At 43.2% G+C, this 23,114-nt stretch overlaps 2 protein-coding genes and 1 pseudogene across 5 annotated transcripts in view; 1 reads left to right on the top strand and 2 right to left on the bottom strand.

The window, feature by feature from the left end:
• The window catches only part of IFT80 (intraflagellar transport 80), a 90,929-nt gene extending 83,929 nt beyond the window's left edge, over positions 1–7,000 (top strand). For all 3 annotated transcript variants that reach the window (XM_084876015.1, XM_084876017.1, XM_084876016.1), the window contains 2 exons: positions 447–570; positions 5,012–7,000. In XM_084876015.1, coding sequence (XP_084732141.1) covers positions 447–570; positions 5,012–5,122 — 235 coding nt within the window. In that variant the 3' untranslated portion in view covers positions 5,123–7,000. The remainder of the gene's footprint in view (positions 1–446; positions 571–5,011) is intronic.
• Positions 7,001–10,643: 3,643 nt separating this feature from the next.
• LOC311618470 (small ribosomal subunit protein uS2-like) lies at positions 10,644–11,513 on the bottom strand (annotated as a pseudogene). Its single transcript has one exon. The product of its transcript is annotated as a small ribosomal subunit protein uS2-like (transcript).
• A 6,997-nt stretch (positions 11,514–18,510) lies between these two features.
• On the bottom strand, positions 18,511–21,396 carry LOC311618471 (putative membrane protein C3orf80 homolog). The gene has a single exon (XM_084876047.1). The coding sequence runs from the start codon at positions 20,965–20,967 to the stop codon at positions 20,221–20,223; it is 747 nt and encodes a 248-aa protein (XP_084732173.1). The 5' UTR covers positions 20,968–21,396; the 3' UTR covers positions 18,511–20,220.
• Positions 21,397–23,114: the final 1,718 nt, after the last annotated feature.

Below are 23,114 nucleotides of genomic sequence, written 5' to 3'. Positions count from 1 at the left end.
ATTGGAAGGAAAGTTCATTTATTTGCTGATTACTATTATTTCAGTGAATTTTCAGTGAACACTTGCCATACATATATTCTGTAGTACTCACCAAAAATAAATGAAAGCCAAATCTTCTTTCAGTAAATGTATAGGTTTTTGAAGGAAACAGATTGATAATAATTATAATAATTATAAACAGTTCTGTAATAACAGTATGCATAAAATGTTATGGCGCACAGCTAAGGATTATAATGGTCATGGATTTCTACAGGGGGAGCTGATCAGGGAGATGAGCTCATGCATCATCTGGTCCTTGAAGTATAAAGAGAAATTTGGATGATATAGGAAATGACGCTTCATACTGGGGGATGAGTGGAGGGAACAACATAGAACCTTTGTCTCACCCTCTCACCCCATAGAGGCTAATACAGCAATACTGACAATCTGTTTTATTCTCATTATAGGGCACTTGAATTGGCTGTTAAATACAAAACACACGTTGATACAGTTCTTGCCTACCGTCAAAAGTTTTTGGAGACATTTGGTAAACAGGAAACTGATAAACGATACTTGCAGTATGCAGAAGGTGTAAGTATTATATAGTATTTTATAATGTATATGTTTTATGATTATGTATAATATTCATCTTTGTGAGACAGAATTTGAATAATTCAGACCTTAATGTAATGAGAACATACTCGTGTTCTACACATACAGTGGTTTAAAGAGAGAATGAGAGCCAGGAATGGGGAGAACCAGGTTGGTAGCTTGCAGGAAAACAGAATAGAGAGGGAAGGAAGATGAGGAGCAGCCAGTGAAGAGAGGGAAGTTGACTATGTAAATAATAATTGAAGGCAGATGTCCTAGAGGTATCTAAGAAGACAGGATCAGTCAGGAACTTATGTGAAGAAGTTGGTCAGAGACAGAAGGGAAAGAGATAAGGATGGATATAGATAAGATGGATACAGGTGAGCACAAAGAAGGAAATTAAGTGAATTTATGTCTGATAGCCACTGTATTTTCTGTGAAGTAGGAAGCTGATGAGAATGAGAGAGATGGGGTAGAGAATGGAGAGCCATCTGGTATGATTTTGAAATTACTTCTTCATGAATAAGAATTGAGTAGGAATTATTATAGAATAAGAAGTGTCAAATAGTGTTGACACTTCCTATAATAGAAAAGAATGTGTGTTAGTATAGAAATCACTTGACAGCTGTCATGAGTACATCCTTATGTAAAATTTCATTATTAAAAATAATCTATTCCAAGGACTAAATGATCAGAACACTGCTCTAAAGCTGGATGGATGCCAAATTGAAATTGAAATTGAAACATGGTCAGTAGGGCACCGGTCAACTGAAACCCTCATTTGTGTTCTAACAAGTAGCTAATACAGATGTCATCAGTTTACTTGATGGAATTCTGATGTACCAGGGTACCATCAATATATGGTTTTATGGTGATTGATCTGAGAAACATATGTAAGTCAATTTCAGCCCGGAAGAAGGCCAAAGAGTTCATCAAGTTTGTCTTTCTCTTTGCAAATGTTTTGTTAGACATCAAAATGAGTGTTTTGCCATTTAAAAAATATCAAGTTCCAGCCTGATTTAAAAATGAGTTTTTCAAATAATCTAACATTTGCTTTGCCTTTCAGTAAGCTGTTTCTTGCGCCTTAGTATACACATTCATCTTCTATTAGTAAAAAGGATTCTTTTAATTCATCTATTTTATATATTATAGAAAAAAGTATGTGAAATTTTATCTTTTTTAAAAGATGACCAGCCGAAACCGGTTTGGCTCAGTGGTAGAGTGTCAGTCTGCAGACTGAAGGGTCCCAGGTTCGATTCTAGTCAGGGGCATGTATGTTGGTTGCGGGCACATCCCCGGTAGGGGGTGTGCAAGAGGCAGCTGGTCGGTGTTTCTCTCTCATCGATGTTTCTAGCTGTCTATCCCTCTCCCTTCCTCTCTGTAAAAAATCAATAAAATATATTTAAAAAAAAAAAAGATGACCAAAAATATCCCCAAATTAATTCACAGAAATTTGGATAAAGGATATTGGAATAAAAAAGAACCAAATATGAAATTCCATCAACGTCCAGCACAAAATAAAGAAGGCAGGAATTCCTGTTAAGGTTAATCTCTCAGGGACTTAAGATAAATCTGCCCAAGCATCAAATAGTACTTTAGTGTGGTATAATATTACTTATTCCACCCAGCTCCCCTACATGAAGGTGAAAACCTTTTCACTTTTGGCCCAGTCTTAAGATCTTGGATTTATTTCACAGTAAGTCAGTTAGGTTAGACGAGGGCCTAGTTTTCCCATGTCTTGGCTGAGAGAACACACATTCCTCAATTAGGGATCTCTAAACTTTTTGGAGGAGTGGGCAGGGATTGAAAGTCAGGTGTTAGAGGGGACTTTTATTTTAATACTAGAGGCCCGCACAAAATCTCACAAGACCCAGACCCGCCATGTTGGTGGGTCCCTGAGGTCCACTATGCTGGAGGGACCCCCAGACCTGCCATGCTGTAAGATACATCAATGCATCTCCTGGTGACTGGTTGTTTGGTCGTTACAGTGTTATGGCATTATCATCACTGGTCTTTTATAATATAGGCTAGTGGCCTGGTGCACGAAATTCATGCAAGGGGGGGGGCTGGGTTCCCTCAGCCCAGCTTGCACTCTCTCCAATCAGGCCCGATCCCTAAACTGGCAGTTGGACATCCCTTGCAATTTGGGACCACTGGCTCCTAACTGCTCATCTGCCTATCTGCCTGATTGTCCCTAACCTCTCTGTCTGCCTGCCTGATCTCCCCTAACTGCCCTCCCCTGCTGGCCTGATCTCAACCCCAACTATCCTCTGCAGGCCTGATCTTGCCCCCAACTGCCCTTCCCTGCTGGCCTGATCTCACCCTCTATGGCCCTCTCCTGCTGGCCTGATCTTGCCCCCAATTGCCCTCCCCTGCTGGCCTGGTTGCCCCCAACTACCTTTCCCTGCTGGCCTGATTTCCCTTAACCCCCTAATGGCCTGATCCCTCCCCCAACTACCCTCCCCTGCCTGCCTGATCACCTTAACTGCTCTGCCTGCCTGCTTGCCTGATCACCCCTAACTGCCCTCCCCTGTCTGCCTGATCTTGCCCCTAACGGCTCTCCCCTGCAAGCTTAGCTTGATCACTCTTAACCCCCTGCCTGCCTGATCTTGTACCCAGCTTCCCGTCCCTGCTGGCCTGATCACTCCTAACTGCCTCTGCCTCAGCCCCTACTACCATGGCTTTGTCTGGAAGGAAGTTGGATGTCCAGAAGATGGCCGGTTGACGCAATCTAATTAGCATATTACCCTTTTATTAGTATAGATAGATTATATAGGATAGGATTGCTTAAATGGGGGTGGAGAGCCTTTTTCAGCAGGAGGAGATACTCTTGGCAGACAAAAATACATAATCTCTATATCTGGACTGATAACCAGCCATATGCACTATAATGCCAAACCAGTCATTAAAAAATTGAATCACTTTCTTATACCTTTCACCAAACAGCTATTGCCCTTAAAACCCCTCCTCAGCCCCCACCTTAGGTTCTGCCTTCACAGTTCACCCAGATTAGGTTTTGATTGGTCAGTTTCTATGTCAAAAGCTCCACCTCCTAGTCAGCCATTGGCTCCTCGCAGTTCACCCAGATTTGGTTCTGATTGGTCAGTTGCTATGCCAGTCAGCATCTCCAGGCCTGTTTCTGGGCCTGATCAGAGAGGCGGGGCTGGTCAGCAGCCACCCCAAGCTGCTGGCAAAGCCTAGAGAGAGAGAGAGGTGTGGCTGCTGGCAAGGACTGGAGAGAGAGAGAGAGAGAGAGAGAGAGAGAGAGAGAGAGAGAGAGAGAGAGAGAGAGAGGCAAGAGCTGATCAGCAGCTATCACAGAGGCTGTGGATCAGACACCTCTTCTCTCTCCGGGTCTCGCCACCAGCCCAGGGTGGCTGCTGATCAGCCCCACGTCTTTCTCTCTCCAAGAACTCAGCAGTTCAGCCCACTTGCTAGTCCCTGCCCACCCAAGCCTGTACACACAGCATGGCATTCAGTCATTCCTTTGGTTGTTTTGGACATTATGGACTTTGGCTATATATATATATATATATATATATATATATATATATATATATATAAAACAAGAAGATGTAGCTATTATTACCTAAGTGATTAAAAATTTAAGCAAAAAAAAACCAAAAAAAAAAACCGGTTCTATACATTTATTGGAGTATTTCAATGCAGTGGCATAAGAGATGGATTTAAAAACAGAAGGATGCTTTTTCTTAAAGAAATTGTCCATAGGATTTAGGGCAGAGTCCATGCCTGATACCAAATGTAATGAGAGCAGGGCAGAGGTGCGTCATCAAGGATCAAAGGGAAGGAAGTAGACTCAAATATTATCACTTGTCAGTGATTCTTGTTGTGTGCCCCAGCCTTGCTTTCCCATTACTTCCTCTGATACTTTACATCATTGTTTTAATCACCACTATAACTTTATATTACTTTAAGAAGCCATTTTTGCAAAGAATGCTCAAGGGAAGCAAATGCTGTCCTGTCTTTCCTCAGAGCTAGGCCTCTAATGTAAACTTCAGAAGATAAGCAGTGAAGAGCTGAGCCATTTGCAACAGGCTTGGTGGAGAGCAGTCCGCATTCTCCCCTGTGTCCTGAGACACCTGCACAGAATCCTGAGGCTCCAGGGCACTGTTTGGATATGCTTTGTATAAGCTTCTACAACAAGATTTTGGTCTTTTTAGTCACAATGAGAGTATTTGCTTTTTATTATGCTTAATGTTATGGTTGGTCTTATTCTTAAGCTATGTATATTTTTAGCATTAGTTTTTCTGAACTTTTCTTTCATGCCCTTTTACTCTAATGTTTTAGAAGTCATGTAAAAAAAAAAAAATATATATATATATATATATATATATATATATATATATATATATATATATATATATATATATATATTCCTGGTTTCTTTGGGTTAAACAAAATGTATTTTTTTCTACTGCAGCTCCAAATAGATTGGGAGAAAATCAAAGTAAAAATTGAAATGGAAATTAGCAAAGAACGAGAGCGATCATCAAACAGTCAGTCCAGCAAGATTTTAGAGCAAAAGTTCTAAATGCCATGCTTATCTTTAAGAAGTTTTACCTGCTGAAACTAATTCTGATTAACCAAGGGAAAGCCTGTGTTCTTCACTAAAGAGAAAGGTAGAATCTTTAAATATAAGCACTTGCTGTGTATTTAATGCTAAAAGTATATTCAGAAAGACTAAACACAATAATTGATCTAATTTCATCTTTTATATTTTTAATCTAATAATTCACAAAATATTCCCATATATTTATGATATGTCTATGTATTGTTGCTTACATCCCAGATTTTTGTCTATTATTTTATCCCTGAATCTTCAACATGAACAAATATTTTAATGCTGATAATAAAATATTACACTTTTTAAAATGTATGCTAGCATTAGTTTCTGTTCGACTTCTAAATCATAAAGTGCTCTAAAGTTTATTTATACAACAAAAATACAGGAGGATGGATTTATGAAAATGTACAGTAATACATATACTTGTATAACAATGTTCATAGCATTATTCATAGTAGTAAAAAGGTGGACAAAAAGATGAATGGATAAAAAATGTATGTACGTATAGTGCAGTATTATTCAGCCTTAAGAAGGAGTGACATTCTGGCACATGCTACAAACATGGATGAAACTTGAAAGTATTACCTACCCTAAGTGAAATAAGGATATGACCCCACAAGTGTATGACCCCACTTATTGGAGCTACCTAAAATAGGCAAGTTCATTGAGACAGAAATGAGAATGCTGGTTGCCAGGGGCTAGGGAAAGGGAAATGGGGGAGTTATTGTTTAATGAGTACACAATTCCTGTTTGGGAAGGTCTAGGAGAGAAGAGAAGTCTGTGAGGGAGGTGGGGAGACACAAGCTCATTTTTAATTTTGCCTGCTTTGCTCTGAAGCTCCTCTTTCCCTACAACTTGACTTAAGCTTTTGGACATCACTCCTGGCCGCTGCTGACCATGCACTGTGTATAACTTTTTAACTGGAGAGATTTCTAAAATAGACCATTTCAAAACAATTCAGAGCAATTCAATTTTTAGATGTTTCCAGATGTTCTAGATGATAAAAAATGATCTTGATACTCATCCACTGTAAAGCAGTGTTCATATTAAAACAATTGGAAAAACACTTTATAAATCTGTGGAAGTAAATCAAGTGGCTATTAGCCTATCTCTGTTATAACCAAAATAGAGAGTTTAAAATGATTCACCTCAGGAGCAATAAAACCTCTACCTAAAATATATTTTCTTTTTGTAAAGTCAACTGGGACTGTACTAGAGAGCTAGTGACAAATAATGTTCACTTCTACACAAAAATAATAAACTAGATTTGCAAGCCAAGACATTCCACATTCCTAGCATTAAATGCTAGAGCAAGCATGTCAAACTCGCGGCCCACAGGCCACATGTGGCCCACAATGAATATTTTTGCAGTCCCACCAATATAACGGTATGTAAGAATTGTTTTAATAAAAATTCCGTAACTTAATTTTTACAACATCCTGTTACACATAATTATTAAAAATGAACTGCAACATTTGCTAATGACTGATTACTATCAATATAATTGTGTTGCATTCATTTCCCTTTTGTGTCTTAAGCACAGATGCACCATTTCTCTCCACTAATACTAGCAGCGAATATTTTAGCAGCCAATTTCCACATCATTAGTCTTGGACTGACTTGTTTGGTGTGTGCAACAAATATTTCACTTTCGAAGAACAATAAAAATAGGTTTATCTGTGTTCCACTTATTAATTTGTGCAGTGTCTGGTAAGTTAATGTTCAAGAAAGAATATTAATTTTTCTTAAAATGTTCTATTATCTTACAATTATTACTCATTTATTTCAGCCTTTTCAATTCTGCATGTCTCTATAGAAATGAACTACGTTTCTATGAAAACTGAAGCTTTTGGTTTTTTTGCAGCCCACATCAACTTTAACCCTGTTTATTTGGCCCATGTTGGCCTCTGAGTTGACATGCTTGTGCTAGAGGGTACTTTCATAGAGATTAATATTTACAACATGCTAGAGGATTAAATTCTTTAAATAAAATACAGAGATGGAGAGCCGTTACCAGGGGTTAGGGTCTAGTAAGAGGGAGAGGGTGGATGTGGCTTTGAGTTTGACTATGCAGAGTGGCAGGAGGCAGCTCTGTGGTGATGGGACAGCTCCCTGTCTTCATGGTGTGGTGGTTACATAAAGTTACATGTGATAAGATTGTTCAGAAACAAAAGCATTTGGTGCAAATCTGTACTATACATATATGTTTACCGTGGATACATCTATATGCAATAAAAATATAGACTATTCTAGAAGGATACCACACAGTGGTTAACTCTCAAGTTGGAGGAGTGCGCAGGGATTGAGGGTCATGTGTTAAGAGGGGACTTTTATTATAATATTTTCCTTTTTTAAATAGAAAGATGTATGTGTTGTTACCTAAGTAATTAAAAATTTAAGCAAAAAAAAAAATACAGGACAGTTCTGGAGTATTTCAGTGCAGTGGCATAAAAGATGGATTTAAAAACTGAATTTTCTTGTGTGCATGTGTTTATATTGTAATATGGTTTTATTACTGGCTCTGTCCCTCAATGATATATTAAATCATAACCGTATTTCCAGATTAATAGCTGTTTTTAAAAACTATTTGTTTAAAGTATTACATGTCTCCTTTTCTCCCAATGACCTCTCCCTGGCCACTTCCACCCCTCAATAGATGTTTTGTCATAGTTTAAAGGCTGCAGAATGCCACTTTGTATGGATAGAACAGAATTTCCTTAATAAGCATGGGTTAATTTATACTAGTGCTTTAACGTGTTTCCCGGTAATCAGATCTTTGTGTAAGACCTGATTATTTCCATGGGATAGATTTCTAGTTGGGATTTACAATAACTGCTGAATCAAGGCTATATACATATAGGGCTTTTGATAACTGTTAAAGGTCTGCTTCTGACACATTCTGGAACGTAGGAGTTCCTCAGAGCTCAATGCAAAAACTTTTTTATGGCCTCAAAGATAGCTTTGACCCCTCCTCGCTCCCAAATCCATTTACAGTGACAATGCCAACCACCTTATATGTAACCTTTACTGGGTGCCAGGCTCTAAGAGCTTCACCCTCTGATGTGGTGCTTTTAGTCTCCTTCTCAGAAGAAATTGAGGCCTAAAGATGTCAGGCAGTTCAACTGGAATCAGCCCTAATAAGCAGTCAATGTGAGGTCATGAGCGTTGACAACTTGGTCCCAGACTCCAGCTTGGGAGGTGCCTTTATGTATGTATGTATGTATGTATGTATTTTTAATTTATTTTAGAGAGGAAAAGAGAGAGAGAGAGAAACATCGATGATGAGAGAGAATGATTGATCGGCTGCCCTTCCAACTGGGGATCAAGCCCGCATCCCAGGCATGTGCCCTGACTGGGAATTGAACAATGACCTCCTAGTTTGTAGGTCGATATTCAACCATGAACCACTCAAGTTGGGCAGGTGTTTTTTGTTTTTTTAATTGAGATATCATTGGCTATAGTAACAATATATTAGTTTTAGGTGTAGAACATGTTGATTGTATATTTGTATATATTATAAAATGATCACCACAATAAGTCCAGTTAATATCTCTCACCACACATAGCATTTTTTGTGTGTGATGAAAACTTTTAAGACCAACCCTTTCTAATGCACAGGTCTTTCATTTCTTTGGTTAAATTTATGCCTACGTATTTTATTTTTTATGCAGTTGATTATTGTATATTGATATCATGTCCTGAGTCTTGAGTGGTTCATTTATTCTGTCTGTGGGTGTTTTTTTGTTGTTGTTTTGTTTTGTTTTTTTTGTAGGAATCTTTAGGGTCTGTTTGTGTTTGAATATACGTTTGTAATTTATATAAGTAACAAGATGGCTTTTAAAAGGTCTGAGAGAGCCGGGACCGGTTTGGCTCAATGGATAGAGCGTCGGCTTGGGGACTGAAGAGTCCCTGGTTCAATTCGGTCAAGGGCATATACCTTGGTTGCGGGCATATCCCCAGTAGGGGGTGTGCAAGAGGCAGCTGATCGATGACTCTCTCATCGATGTTTCTAACTCTCTATCTCTCTCCCTTCCTCTCTGTACAAAATCAATAAAATATATTTAAAAAAAAAACAAAAAAAAGGTCTGAGAGAAATAACATTTTAGGAGAATAATTTACAAGTTATGTAGTTACTCATTCCTCTTGATCTTAGTCAACCCTGCTAGCAGTTCTCAACCTGTGAGTCACGACCCACAGGTTGAGAACCGCTGCTGTAGAGCAGCAGTTCTTCCACAAATTCTTAAGACCATCAGAAAACACAGATATTTACATTATGATTCATTAACAGTAGCAAAATTACAGTTATGAAGTAGCAATGAAAATAATTTTATGGTTGGGGTCACCACAACATGAGGAACTGTATTAAAGGGTCGCAGCATTAGAAAGGTTGAGAACCACTGCTCTAGACTATAACTGTTTGGGGATTAGACCAAAGCATCAGGAATTGAGTTCCTGTACTACTTTATTCAGATCCTTTGAAAGTTGTAGCGAGCTGCACTTTGATGCCATTGGCCTGTACGGAGGCGCTCCTGTTTCGGAGCCCCTGGACCATAGTTGGTGGAGAGGTGGTGGAATGTGTTAGACTTGATCTGACAGTGTCCTCTTTACGAGGCCTCACAGGACAGGCATCTCCCAGCTCTCAGGGCCAGGAAGATTGGCGCTCTGACGCAACTGGTCTAGTTTTCATTTACAAACCAGAATCTTTTAAATGATGTTTCTTTCTTTGTATTTCCTGCCAAGAAGCCCAGAACAAAGGAATAGCCTTATTTTCCAGCTCTTCTTTTCCTATTTGCCTTGGTTTCTTCACTTACTTTTTGGGGTTCTTTTTTGTGTGCCCTTTTTGTAAATGACTTTAAATCAGTTTCAGTGTAAGTTAAAGAATGGCTGGATGTCTAGATGAACAGGTGCATCGATCAGTAGATGGATGGATGGGATAATTGATGTATTTGTGAGGTTTTTTTTTTTTTTTAATCTTTGTGGGAAGTTTATCATTTGGAGCCCAAAAAATACAATTAATTTCATTTCTGTAAGTTTGCCTTTTAAATATTGAATGACAGTTATTGTGCCCTGGCTGTCTCTTCTTCAGGTTAAAAATCAGAAATGTTCATATGAAAGCCTGCATGTCAGACTTGGTTCCACTACACCTGAGTGGCTTTCAGTGTCCATTGGGCCAATGCATTGTCCCTACTGCTCCACTTGCCTTCCTCTGCCTCCTCAACATGTATTCTCCTGGTGCCTGTACCCTCCTCTGCTCCGACAGCCCTGATGTCCGTTCTCCAGGACCCACTTCCAAGGCCACTACTTCGCCCTGGTCCTCACCCACAGCTTCTCTGTCTATGAAGTCCCAAGATCCAGTATCCCAATCCCCCACCCCAGTGGCCTATCTTTCTAGCAATTCCTACCTTTGTCCCACTAGCATCTCAAGATATCCACACTTTTTTTTTTTACACAACTTTTAGAAACTTTGTTTCCCATCAACCTATCCATTCTGTTAAGAATTTATGGAAGAACAGCTTAGGACCACTCAATGGCTGTTCCTACCCATTCAGTAGCCTGAGCAGTGGGGGCTGCAGACCAGTCTCCAGAGGGAGGCTGAGCACTCCAGTCTTCAGTAGGAAAATGCTGAATGGGTAAGAGGGCCCTGAACACCTTCAGACCAGTCTGCAACCTCAGGCTGAGCAGCAGTGAACTCGGGAGCAGTCCCTTCACCCTGAAACTCCTCCTTGGTCGCAGCCTTTCCAGCCGTGGCTGCTCTGCCTTTTCAGTCTCCTCAGGATCTCTGTAGAAGTAAAGATCAGGCATGCCCTCCCACGGGTGTTCACGGAGGTGGTGCCACGCATGTGTCAGACCCACTGAGTGAGGCCCCTTGTTGCTGCAAGGGATGGCAATGTCCACATAGTGCAGAGGAGAGTCTGTGTTACGCAGAGCAATGGTGGGCGGGTTAACATAAGACGCCTCTGTGAGAGGCTGGTGGTCAGCCCTGGGGTCAGTAACCACCAGAACCTTGGCCACCGGAAGGCTGCCTGGGTCTGATTGGTGAAAGTTCCAGGAGTGAAGCAGCGGCAATAGGAGTGGCTCCAGTGGCAACAGCAAGCTTCAGCGCAGCTCGCTGGCCAGGATTCCTGGACGATAGGACACTGATGTCAGCTGGGTTTTCGATGGCACAATGGCCCGGCTGCCAGCAGAAGCTCCTCCCAGGTCCTCTCAGATCGATGATGTAGGAGCCATCGCTTTTCCTCTTGTAAATGCGCTGTTCCATCTGGAAGTCAAGGTTGGTGCCACCTAAGTGGGTTCCTGCTGCAAGGAATTTGAGGACACCCACCTCCTTCATTTGCAGGACATCAAGGGCTCCGGGCATTGTGAAAAGTTTCCCTTTCAGTTACATGGGAGCCGAGAACAACGCCGTGTGGAGCCCTCCCTGGGTAGCACGGAAAGCAAGATATCCACCCTCCCCACCATTTCCATTCTATTCCGTCTGCCACCTTTAACCCTTCCTCGCCTGCCCAAACCCAATGTGTCTTTTTCTGCCCAGGTTTTCACCCACAGTGTATCACCAGACCAGATGACAGATTTTTTTTTAAAGTTAATTTTTGTTTTTCCTAAAAGTGTTTCTATTCTTAATTCAAATGGTTAATGCCCATGATTAACTGGAAAGGTTTTTGGATCCCCACAAGGGTATTGGAATTTCACACCAAGAACCCAGAGATGACCATATGTGTATACTCCCACTTGAAATACATGCTCATGCCCTGGACATAGTTGTTGAGTGCTTTCTATACATTACCTTAATACTCACTGAAATCAATACTTCATTGGAGGTAGTACTCTCCCCAGTTTACAGATGAGAAATTAGACTTGGAGAAATTAAGCAACTTGCTTATGGTCATGTGACTAGCAAATCTGGAGCCCAGAGATTCACGAGGCCGCCTGAGGGTAAACTAGCCTCTCACACCGCCTGAAGTCTTAGCCAGCAGTCATACCCTACCAACAGAATCTCCAGTTAGGAAGCCCTTTTTGTCCTTGCCTCAGTGCTGGCTGGCCCGGGGTATTTCATTCTAATGTTAGAGTCTATGGTTCTCATTTTTATGCTGAACATTCAGAAGCCATCTGTTTCTTTTCCTTTTAAAAAAATATTGGACAAGATTCACCAGCTATTTTAAAGAAATGCTTTTTCAATTTTTAAAATTAATGAAGTCAGACCAGGAAGGAGACACATTTGTTGCTTAAGGAATTGGCTGAATAAGATGGAAAAGAATAACAGTTGAGTTATTTTTGTTTGCCATTTCAGGTTTTATCTAGGAAACATTTCTGCATTCCCACAAATGATTTTTTGTTGTTGTTATTAAAGATTCCTGGTCCAGATTCTATTTTAATAATATTTCCTTAAAAAAGCAAAGAACAAATAATAGCTACCTTATTTTGCCTGTGAAAAAAACAGAAAGCGATGCTAGTGTGATGCTCTGTAGCTACAGCCTCAGCCCTGACGGTAAGCTGTTCCACGAGGTGAAACCACGTTGCAAAGGTTAGTGGTTAAGAGGACCGGCTCTGCAGACAGACATGCACCGGAAGCTCCCACTTACCGGCCATGGGCATACGACTCAACCTCTGAGCTGCACTTTTCTCATCTGCAAAATGGGATAAGTGATCCCCAGCTCCTGCTGTGAGTTTTAAATGAGATAATATATGTAAAATGCCTAGCACAGTGCCTGGTATAAGGAAGTATAGTTATTATTGTTACAATCATCATGAAAACAAATGAAAAGTATCACCTCCACAGCAAGAATGTACCTAAAGTTGTGCACGTATTTACATTTGTTCTCTGGAAGAAAGATTAAAATGTGAATTGCTACCAAGTTTTCAGAGCACGCTAGATATAATGACATTTAACATAATGTGCTAGAAATAACGATAAAGAATTGCCAAGACTCAAATGTAGTACGATGCATTTCAGGAATTAACTTGTGACATTGCTAATAACAAAGATGACAGATATTTATTAAAACAACATTAGGTGTCCACAAAAAGCTTAAAACTCCAAAGCAGAAACTCGAAGGCTCCTTGGAACACTGCTGAAAACAACAGAAGGAAAGGCAGAACTGTGGAAGGTGTGGCCGGTATCAGAGAGCCCCCACCATACCAAAGAAACAGGAGCAAATAAATGGTGCTGATTTCCACAGGAAGCTTAGGAGCAGGCAGAGCACACACCAGAGCCAACAAAAACTCTTAGGAATCCTCACCGGAGTGCTGAGGGCACCTAAAATAAAACCAGAACCCATGGAAGACCAGCAGCTGTCAGGGAGCTCTTGTAAACACCCAAATAACCAGAGGGGCAAGTACATGATGATGATGTCCGCAGAGAGCTTAGGAACACTTGAAAGCAGAATCCAGAAGGAGCATAAACTCTAAGGACACTCCGGAGACTGCGGGGAGAACTGAGGACAATGCAGACTCTGTGGAAGGAGACCTGGTTGGCAGCAAAGAGCTTGTAAAAACACCAAAGCAAGCTGTGCAGCTAGAGAGCAAGAGCATCCAGAACCCCTTACCTCCCAGGTGGACATGCAGAAAAGATGAAAACCTCACAGGTATCAACAGATTGTATAGGAATCAAGGAAAAGGCAGAACCAGTGTTAGACCCATCAGCAAACTGGGGACCCAGAAGAGAAGACAACCAACAAGAAACTTAGGACACACCGAAACCGGTTTGGCTCAGTGGATAGAGTGTCGGCCTGCGGACTGAAGGGTCCCAGGTTCGATTCCGGTCAAAGGCATGTACCTGGTTGTGGGCACATCCCCAGGAGGGAATGTACAAGAGGCAGCTGATTGATGATTCTCTCTCATCGATGTTTCTAACTTTCTATCTCTCTTCCTCTTTGTAAAAAATCAATAAAATATATTAAAAAAAGAAACTTAGGACAGTTCCCAGGGAGAATTGTGAGTCGGCCAAACTGATAGTTAATCACGAAACTTCTGAGAACACATGTGGAAAAGGCTGAATCCATAGGCAGCCGCACAGGCCCTGCAGGCAAAACACCTAAGGAAAAGGGAAATGAAGTAGGAGACTTGACAGGTGTCAGGAACCTCATGACAACCCCAAAGCAGAGATGTGAATCAACAGAAAATCCTACAGGTGCGATAAAACTTAAGAAAAAATTCTAAGGTACATCCAGGCGAAGATCTGAAAGACATTACAATTACTTATGGCTGTTCCAAATTTTGAAAATTTATTCACAGGAAAACCTTTTAGTAAGGATTCTGGTATATCAGAGAAATTACAAGACAAACTTAAAATATCTGTAATAAAGATGTGAAAAATACTATTCAAGAAAACAAAGAGAAAAAAATATGAGAATACAGAGTGTACACATCCTATATAATAAAAGCCTAATATGCTAAGTGTCTGTTCCTTCGACTGTTTGATCAGTCGCTATGATGCACACTGACCACCAGGTGGCAGACACTCCAACTGGTTCGTTAGCTTTGGCTGGGATCTGGCCAATTGGGAGTGGGCGAGACCAGTCAGACATGCCCTGGAGCCTTCCCTCAATCCCTCCCCAGCCCTTGTGAGGGACCCCACTAGTGCACGGATCCATGCACTGGGCCTCTAGTTTTTCAATAAAGAAATGTAGAAGGCTGTAAAAAAAAAAAAACTTTAAAAACACCAGAAGAAAACCTGAAGCGAATAGGTATTGATACTTTATTGAAACCATTAAGAAAAAAAGAAAAATGCAATTAAAGACTTCTTGGAACCAAACACTTATGGCAGAATCCAAACAAGACACACTGTTTGGAGGTTGACTGCAGTGGACTTGAAGAAAATTCCTCTTGTAATACTTGTGGATATTGGTATGAATCCAAAACAAATTCCCCTGAAACTCAAGATGTGTGGCCAAAGAACTTGCAAGATAGAGTTGGTCAAAGAACAAGATCTACCCTAAAAAACAAACAAAAATTTCAAGAATCTAAACATTCACCTAGTCAAATGGATAATGTGCAAAGATAAATGTAAAGAAACTGGAGCTTGCCTTAGCCAGTTTGGCTCAGTGGATAGAGAGTCGGCCTGCAGACTGAAGGGTTCCAGGATTGATTCCAGTCAAGGTCATATGCTCGGGTTGTGGGTTTGATCCCCAGTATGAGATGTGTAGGAGGCAGCCAATCAATGATTCCCTTTCATCATTGATGTTTCTCTCTCTCCCTCTCCCTTCCTCTTTGAAATCAATAAAGATATTTTTAAGAAAGAAGGAAAGGAAAAAAGAAAGAAAGAGAGGGAGGGAGGAAGGGAGAGAGGGAGGAAGGAAGGAAGGAAGGAAGGAAGGAAGGAAGGAAGGAAGGAAGGAAGGAAGAAAGGAAGGAAGATGAAAAGAATCCTGAGAAGAGCTTCTAAGAGAAAAACTTCTGTGAAACAGAAGACAGAAACTGTTACCTCAGGGAAGAAGTAAAGCTGGTATAAGTCTACAGGAATCTGATAGCTTGGCTGGTTCAACAGGAGCTGTGCACACGGAAAAAGGTGACCAACCAATAAAGAGTTTGCAAGAAAAAAGCTAAATCTACAACTGAAAAGAAGATACTTTTAAGACCCAGGAAATTAAAATTAATTTTGATCTGGTAAAATCTTCGATCAATATAGAAGAGGAAATTCACACAGACCAAGATAAAATAAAAGTAAACCCAGAACTTTCTAATATTTTTGTCTGATGAAACAAATATAGCCAACAGAGCCCCAGAAAATAAAACTATTGACAGTTTTTCAGATAAATCGGTTTTGGGCTTGATCCCCAGTGTGGGGTGTTCAGGAGGCAGCCAATCGACGATTCTCTCTCATCATTGATGTTTCTATCTCCTTGTCCCTCTCCCTTTCCCTTCCTCTCTGAAATAAATAAAAATATATTAAAAACAAGTACTGTAAAGCTAGAGGTCTACCCAGTAAAACAGACAGCACACCCAGAGGGAGCCAAAGAGGAACCCATGCAGAGTCTGTGGGAATGTAAAACCAGAAACCTCCAGAAGTCAGATGCAAATAGAAAACAAAGGAAACACCTTAGAAAAGACTGTTTTATCCAAAGAACAAGCTTTGTGCAAAAGGCCAAGCCAAAACCAGAGTGATATATCACAGCAAAGATTAACTTGGAATTCTAAGAGATGTGTTTTGGAGGAGTTTGAAGAGGGAAAATGTGGTGATCTTTAGTTTCATGGCAAGCATAAATATCCTTCACAGTATAATTTTTTTGTCATAAAATAAGTGATTTCTGCAAGTAAAAAAAAAAAAATTAAAATAGCTATTCATAGGTTTTGACATTTGATTATAGGCAAAATTTAAAAAAAAAAAAAAAAAGAATTAAGACATACTTTCCAGCCCTATGGAAAATAGCATGTCTTAAAATAATAAAAAAATTATTTTTGCAATTTGCTAGTTGCTGATTCATTCTTTGGTTGATAAAATATCTTTCCTTTGCCTACCAGTGATTAGCCTTTTTGTCAATGGATGAGAGAATGAAAAAGTAAACTCTAAACCAGTAAGGTCAGGTATAAACTTGCCAATATTCTATTGCTGATTGGTTGTCTGCAACTTACACTTTTTGAGGGCTGGTTAGTGCTGGGTTGCTTAAAATAAAACAACTCATTGCTGTTTCTCTTAATCTGGAAATCCAAATTGATTATGATTTGAGATTTTTACAGAAGTCATTGCGGAATATTATATAAATCTGAACACAATACTTGTGTTTGTAACGTATCAGTTTTAGCTCTGAATTGTTTCTTTAATTCCATTTGAGAGAAACCATATACATGCATTGGACAACATTAAGGTATTGCCTTTTAAACTGTTGAGGCCATTTCCTTAATATTCCCTTTGGCCTTTACAATTGAATCTAGTTTTCCTTATATAGCACACCTCATGCCATTTGGCACAACTGCCAATGAATGCCATTTTCCATGGTTGAAGTGCACTCACATTTGCAGAATGCGGCAATTAATGGCTTCTTAAAACTATCATTCTATCTCAAGATGACATTTTCCCCTTGGTTATGATATCGAATGCCAATAACAAATTGCTTTGAAGCATCTGGTGATATATATATATGTGATTTAGAAAATCAATCATGTTCTCTCACATTCCAGATGGACTCTTACCATATATCCAGGACCATTATTTCCCTTCTCATGAGAAGTCAGTGGAAGTAAAATACGCTTGAAATGTTTTCATCTGTGAATTACTTTGATAATTGAAAGCCAGGAGCAAAGGTGTAGTTAATACTGGAGAACTGATGCTCTCAGGTGGTTTTGATTAAAATGTGTACATTACTTAAGCAGCCTTGCAAAAATTATCAGTCACACACTATCCTCCACAGTGTAACACACACACACACACACACACACACACACACACACACACGTAAGAGAATAAGTAATTTCTACATTAGTAACTATTTTCTGCATTTCTATTTTCTGCTGGTCCTATGTAATAACTTCCAGGTGAAATCTGTAAAACTGAACACCCAAATACTGACCTTAGCACTTTAAAAATGCTTATATCCAGGTATTACAGCATTGTGAACACATACATTCTGTGTGTATTAACATGATATATTACATATGTGTGTATTACCATAAGTCAGTTGATAATACACTAATAAAAATAGTTCTTGAGATTTTTTCCCCCTACAAAATTATGCCTGAAAAATTGTGTCTGGTAAATCAATGAAATGCAAAATCAAACAAACCAGAAAATGCCCACAAAGTGAAGTCAAACTCATTTTTATTCAACTGAGGGATGTGAATAAAAGCTTGTGTGATGTATAGGGGGCGGGGGGAGGAAAACTTGTAATTTTAAAAATCAGGAGATCCTCATTACATGATTGGTATTACATTTTAGACATTCTGAATTTTTTAGGGAAAGAAACGTTCCATAGTTCACATAGGGAAATATACTTGATCCAGATTGTGTTTTTAATAAGGTTTTGCTGTAAAGTTCAAGATGTTAGTAGCAACAACATATAGGATATACCTTAGATGCTAATACTTGGATGTTTACGTTGATGTTTCAGATATAGGTGAATTTTAAGAAGTGTTTAAAACAGTGTAGTCTCAAAGGATAAATCATTTAAAAGAATATGGCAACTTTTCAGTTTGATTGGTGGGCAGTATTGATAGTCACATGTAAGTAAAATTTACACTGAGAAACATAAATATATGCGATTATTCAATATAACATGACTTCATTAAATCATGTACCATTATCAACTGATATTGTCTCAGCTCCTGATGCTTTTGCCAATTCCCAGCTTAAAACTGCTTTTGAATGACAAAGATACACACTTCACATTTTAATACAACAGAATACAGTCACACATCTGATAAAATTTGCACAGAGAAATATTTTAATGTTTTTCTGTTTTGATACACTTCAGAGGATTGTAAGGACAGGGTCATTAGCTTTTGAAAGTTTAGAGTAAACCATCCTCTTCCAAAACAATTCAGATTATTTTAAGATTTCACAGGATTGTCAGACTTTTTCAATCCTAAGAACAACATTTGTTTCTAGGTACACACAGGTGTGAGGTCCATGTATGTAGTCTTTCTTAATGTTAATTAAGAAAAAAAAACCCTCTTTTGTTTCCCTTCTTTTCATGATAATCATAAGCACTAGTAATTATATGGCATACCAGCTGTGTGTTGTACATAGACAATATGTGTATGTACATTAACATAATGCATTTTAATATCTTACCACTTGCTTAAAGGACATTTATAGAATGGTAGAACTGACACAATGACTTTTTTTTTTCCTTAAGGAAGGTTGATTGAATCCTCTTGTAGCACATTACTGCACAATTATGGCTTTAAACAAAGAGTTACAAGTCACTGTAAGTTCTTATGTTTTGTATCATGTTGTGGGGTGTATTCCAAATGGAAAGTGCATGGCATCGTGCTTCACGGTATGGCATATATGTATCAGATAACTATGTAGTAAATGACGCAATGAAGGCTTAGATTACATGATGTATAGTTATTATAAAAGTTATATATTATGCCACAGTACTAAAAATAAAATTTTTTCTTTTCAAATAGTGAAAATAAGGTATCCTTCACATTGTCACATGTTTCCTCATTCCATCATGCCTCCTTTCCCCCTCCCGTTGTAAATGAAGCAATGTCCAACATTTTTATTAAACAATAATCGAGAGGGTGGGCAATTTCTGGGTCGTTAAGGCCTATAAAAGATGATAAAACAATTATCTTGTCATTAACTGCAGAACTACCATCCTGATACGTTCACTACATGGTAAAAATATAAAAAATAAAAGACAAATATAAATATAGTCTCAGGTATTGAAAAAAAATCGAAGTCCAACTGTATACTCTCTTACAGATAGTGGTCTTAGGATATACCTAATTCCTGCATCTTAAATCAGATACAGCAACTAACAGGAGATCACGGGTATTCGCCCACCAAATTGTGAGCCACCAGCTGTGGCCATGCTTGGCCAGGAAGAAGTGCGCAAGGATTTGGGGGTTCTTCTCAAGGGAGAAGGCATTGGGTCACACCCTCCCTGCTCTTCCCTCGCTGCGGTCTCCAGCCTCAGCTCGCCCCATACCACTCCTCGCCCTCCGCCCATCCTGGGAGCCGGTGGCCTGTCCTGGAGCCGGTGACCTGTCCTGGAGAGAGGGGCAGGAGTGGCCCTCCGTCCCTTCCCCCTCGTCCCTAAGGGATACTGCCTTTCTCCGGATGCAAAAGGGCTCAGGCGTTCTCCGGTTCGGGAGGGAAGCAGGCACTTACAGGTGAACACAATCTGCAGGCGAAGGCGGGCACCGTCCTTCCAAGTTGCGCTCCGGCCTGGTCCGCCGCCGCCGCCCCGCCGCGCGCGCGCCTAACGTTTCCATGAACCGAACGAAACGCGGGGAAACTTATGGTCGAGGGGGAGAGTGGTGGGACCCCGATCCTGTCGCCTGGCGATTAGCCCCGGGGTGGCAGGTGAGGTCTGAAGCTGTCCCAGCTGCGCGCCCCCCGCGCAGCCCCCAGCCCAGCTCGGTCCTCGTGGTCCTCGACGGGGCCCCGCGGTCCCGGGCGCTCAGATGAGCGGGAAGCGGCCCTCGCCGCCGCCGCCGCCGCCGTGCTCCCCGGGGCCGCCGCCTCGAGAGCGGCCGAGCACCGACACGGGCAGCACGACCTCCCCGGGGCCGACCTGCTGCAGCCGCATGGACTCCTCGTAGGTGGGCAGGTACTTGACCTCCTCGTAGCTGGGCAGCTGCAGGAAGGCGGGCGACACTAGGCGCAGCTCGTGCTCCGAGGCGCAGGCGGGGACCGAGAAGCCGCTGCCGCCCCGGCCCCGGCCACCGCCGCCGCCGCTGTCCAGCAGCGAGTCCTGGGAGCCGGCGGCCGCCTCGTCCCGCAGTAGCGCCGGCGAGTCGTCGTCGTCGTCGTCGTCGTGGGGCGGCCCCGCGGCTCCCGGCGGCCCGGCGCCCCCCGGCGGCCCCGGCCGCGCCTGCCCGGGCCGCGCCTGGCCGCGCGGGTACCGGCGGGGGCTCGGGCAGATGATGCGCTGCAGGAAGTAGCCGATGGCGAAGAGGACGAGCAGGATGAGCAGCCCGGACAGCTTGCGCACGAACCAGCCCACGTTGTCCAGGAAGGCGTGCAGCGGCAGCTTGCAGCAGCGCGCGGCCGTGGCGTTGGCCGCGTCGCAGCAGCGCTCCCGCTCGCCGCACGCCAGCTCCGCGCAGCCGCCGCCGCCCCGCGAGGGCGCCACCAGCGCCAGCGCCAGCAGCAGCAGCGCCGGCGCCGCCGGGAGGCCCTCGGCCGGGACCCCGGGTCCCCACATGGCCGGGCGCGCACCGTCGCTAGTGTCCCAGACGGTGTGGGGGATCCGTCCGTCCGTCCGTCCGCGTGTCCGCCGGCCCCTCCCCAGGCTCTCGGACCCGGCCCCGCGCGCCGCTCTGTGCGGCCGGGGAGCCCTCACTCGGCCGCGCTCGGGCGGGAGGAGGAGCCCGCGGCGCGCCGGGGCTGCGGGAGGCGGCCGCTCCGCGCCGCCGCCGGGGCCGCGTCCCGAGCTTCTGACCTGAAACCCGCGCGCCCCGCCGCGGGGGCGTCCGGAGCCGCCCGCGATGGGGCCGCAGCGGGCATATCCCGGCCCGGCCGGCGGCGCGGCCCCGCGCCCTCCCGGCGGCCCTCGGGGCCGGAAGGGTTAACGCCCCGAGCTCAGCCCCGAGCGCCCCGATCTGGATGAATGCAGCCGTCGCGCCCTCCCCTCCCGACGGGCGGGCGGGCGGGCGGGGGCGCGTCCCCGCGTAGGTGTCTCCTTCTTAAGGGATTGGATTTCCCCGGGAATGTTATTTAAATGGACTCGCGACTGGGATTCGCTTACTTATCCTTTTTTTTTTTTTTTTTTTTTAATCTTTGTGATCTTTCTGATTAAAAATGGATGGTGGCCATTAATGACTAGCGCGGGGCCCCGCAGCCGTCCCAGAGCCTGGGGGACAGGGGGAGCTGGGGCGGGGGACCTCCGGGTGGCTCTGCTTTCCGGCAGATCCGAGGGGCAGCGGGGTGGGCACCCCCAGGAGCCCTCCCGAGCGGATCACAGGATCCCCCGGGGAGGCTCGGGTCGCGGGCACCTCGGAAGGTTCCCCAGAGGGGCCGGGGCGCCCTCTGCCAAGGTGACCCGAGTTGGCCGAGGAGAGGAAAAGGGGGCGCGTATTTCCCCAGCGGCTCTCCCAGCCGCCCCGCCCCGCCCTCCCACCCCCTGCTGCACCCCTGGGCACGGAGCAGGGATTCGGCTCGGGGTAGAAGGGGGCCCCTCTTTCCCGCGTAAATAGCACCTCTGTGAAATGTCAAAGGGGAGTTGTAAGTGGTTGGCGACGTCCCTGAGCATTGATCTGCGTCTGAAGGGTCTTTTTTCAAGGTTATTCTTATCCGCGAAGCTTGCCTTTAAAAGGAGAGCCTGTGCTCCCGCTGAGCACATGGGGGCGGAGTACCCTTTCCCTGAGCCTCCACCCCCAGCGACAGCCCCTCGGTGCCCGAGGCTGGAAGGACAGCGAGGCGGGGCACCTCTGTTGGGGGGTGGCCCTCCGCAGCCGCTTAGAGCTACCCGGCGGGCAAGCGGGAGCTTGCACTGTTACTAAGGGGGACGGAGACAGACAACCATCCTTGTAGGATGAGCGTTTATCCATTCCTCCAAACCCCTTAAGTACTACTAGGACCCTTATAGAGAAACCGAACAGGAAATTCCACAGTCCCAGAGAGAGAGAGAGAGAGAGAGAGAGAGAGAGAGAGAGAGAGAGAGAGAGAGAGAGAGAGAGAGAGAGAGAGAGAGAAAGCAAAGGAAAAAATATAGACACAAGATTCAACTGTAGGTCGGATAAAAGTAAAGATTTCCCTTAGAGAAAGTCACACTGTGCCTCCCTAATGACCTTATGGACCGAGGTGAGGGGTGGTGGTTTGCCTCGGCTGAATGGGGACATTTAAGATTTTAAAATATTTCTGCTTTTGAGAACCTTACTGTGCCTCCCAGCCCAAAACAGTCCTTTCTCCTCCGGGAGGAACTCCTCAGTGTCTCAGACAAGATAACTTCATGTGCAGCTCAGCCAGTGAGCACAGGTCCTTCTTGCTCAGCTGCCCAACGCCATTTCTCTGTGCCGCGGTCTGTTTCTCTGTAAGGGAGGCTAGACTTTTTGTGCAATGCCTAACAAGCGTTTTCAAACTGGGGTAAGATAACAGGATGGGGATGACTCCTGTTACAACAATGAAAATGGTGTTATTCTTTCATTCACCCTTCCTTTGGCCAGATTTACACTAAACATTTTCTGTTCCTGAGGTAAAGACAGGTTTGTACTCCCAGCTGCTGCTGAGTGGAGTCAAGGAGAGATTCCAGAGAGGGAGGCAAAGGGCCCTGGGTTCTCTGATCCTGGCTCGTTCTTCCTTTCTTTCCCAGAGGAAAAAGGAAGTTCATGAGTTTCAAACAATCCCAAGCAT

Source organism: Pipistrellus hanaki, assembly GCF_964339955.1.
Source record: "Pipistrellus hanaki genome assembly, chromosome: 2".
NCBI lineage: Eukaryota > Metazoa > Chordata > Mammalia > Chiroptera > Vespertilionidae > Pipistrellus > Pipistrellus hanaki.
Note: the sequence above shows the minus strand (reverse complement) of the source record. Positions and strands in the feature narration are given on the sequence as shown.

What these genes read in the sequence shown, in the direction of transcription:
- LOC311618471 (XM_084876047.1), bottom strand. Translation starts at nt 20,967, where the DNA reads ATGTGGGGACCCGGGGTCCCGGCCGAGGGCCTCCCGGCGGCGCCGGCG.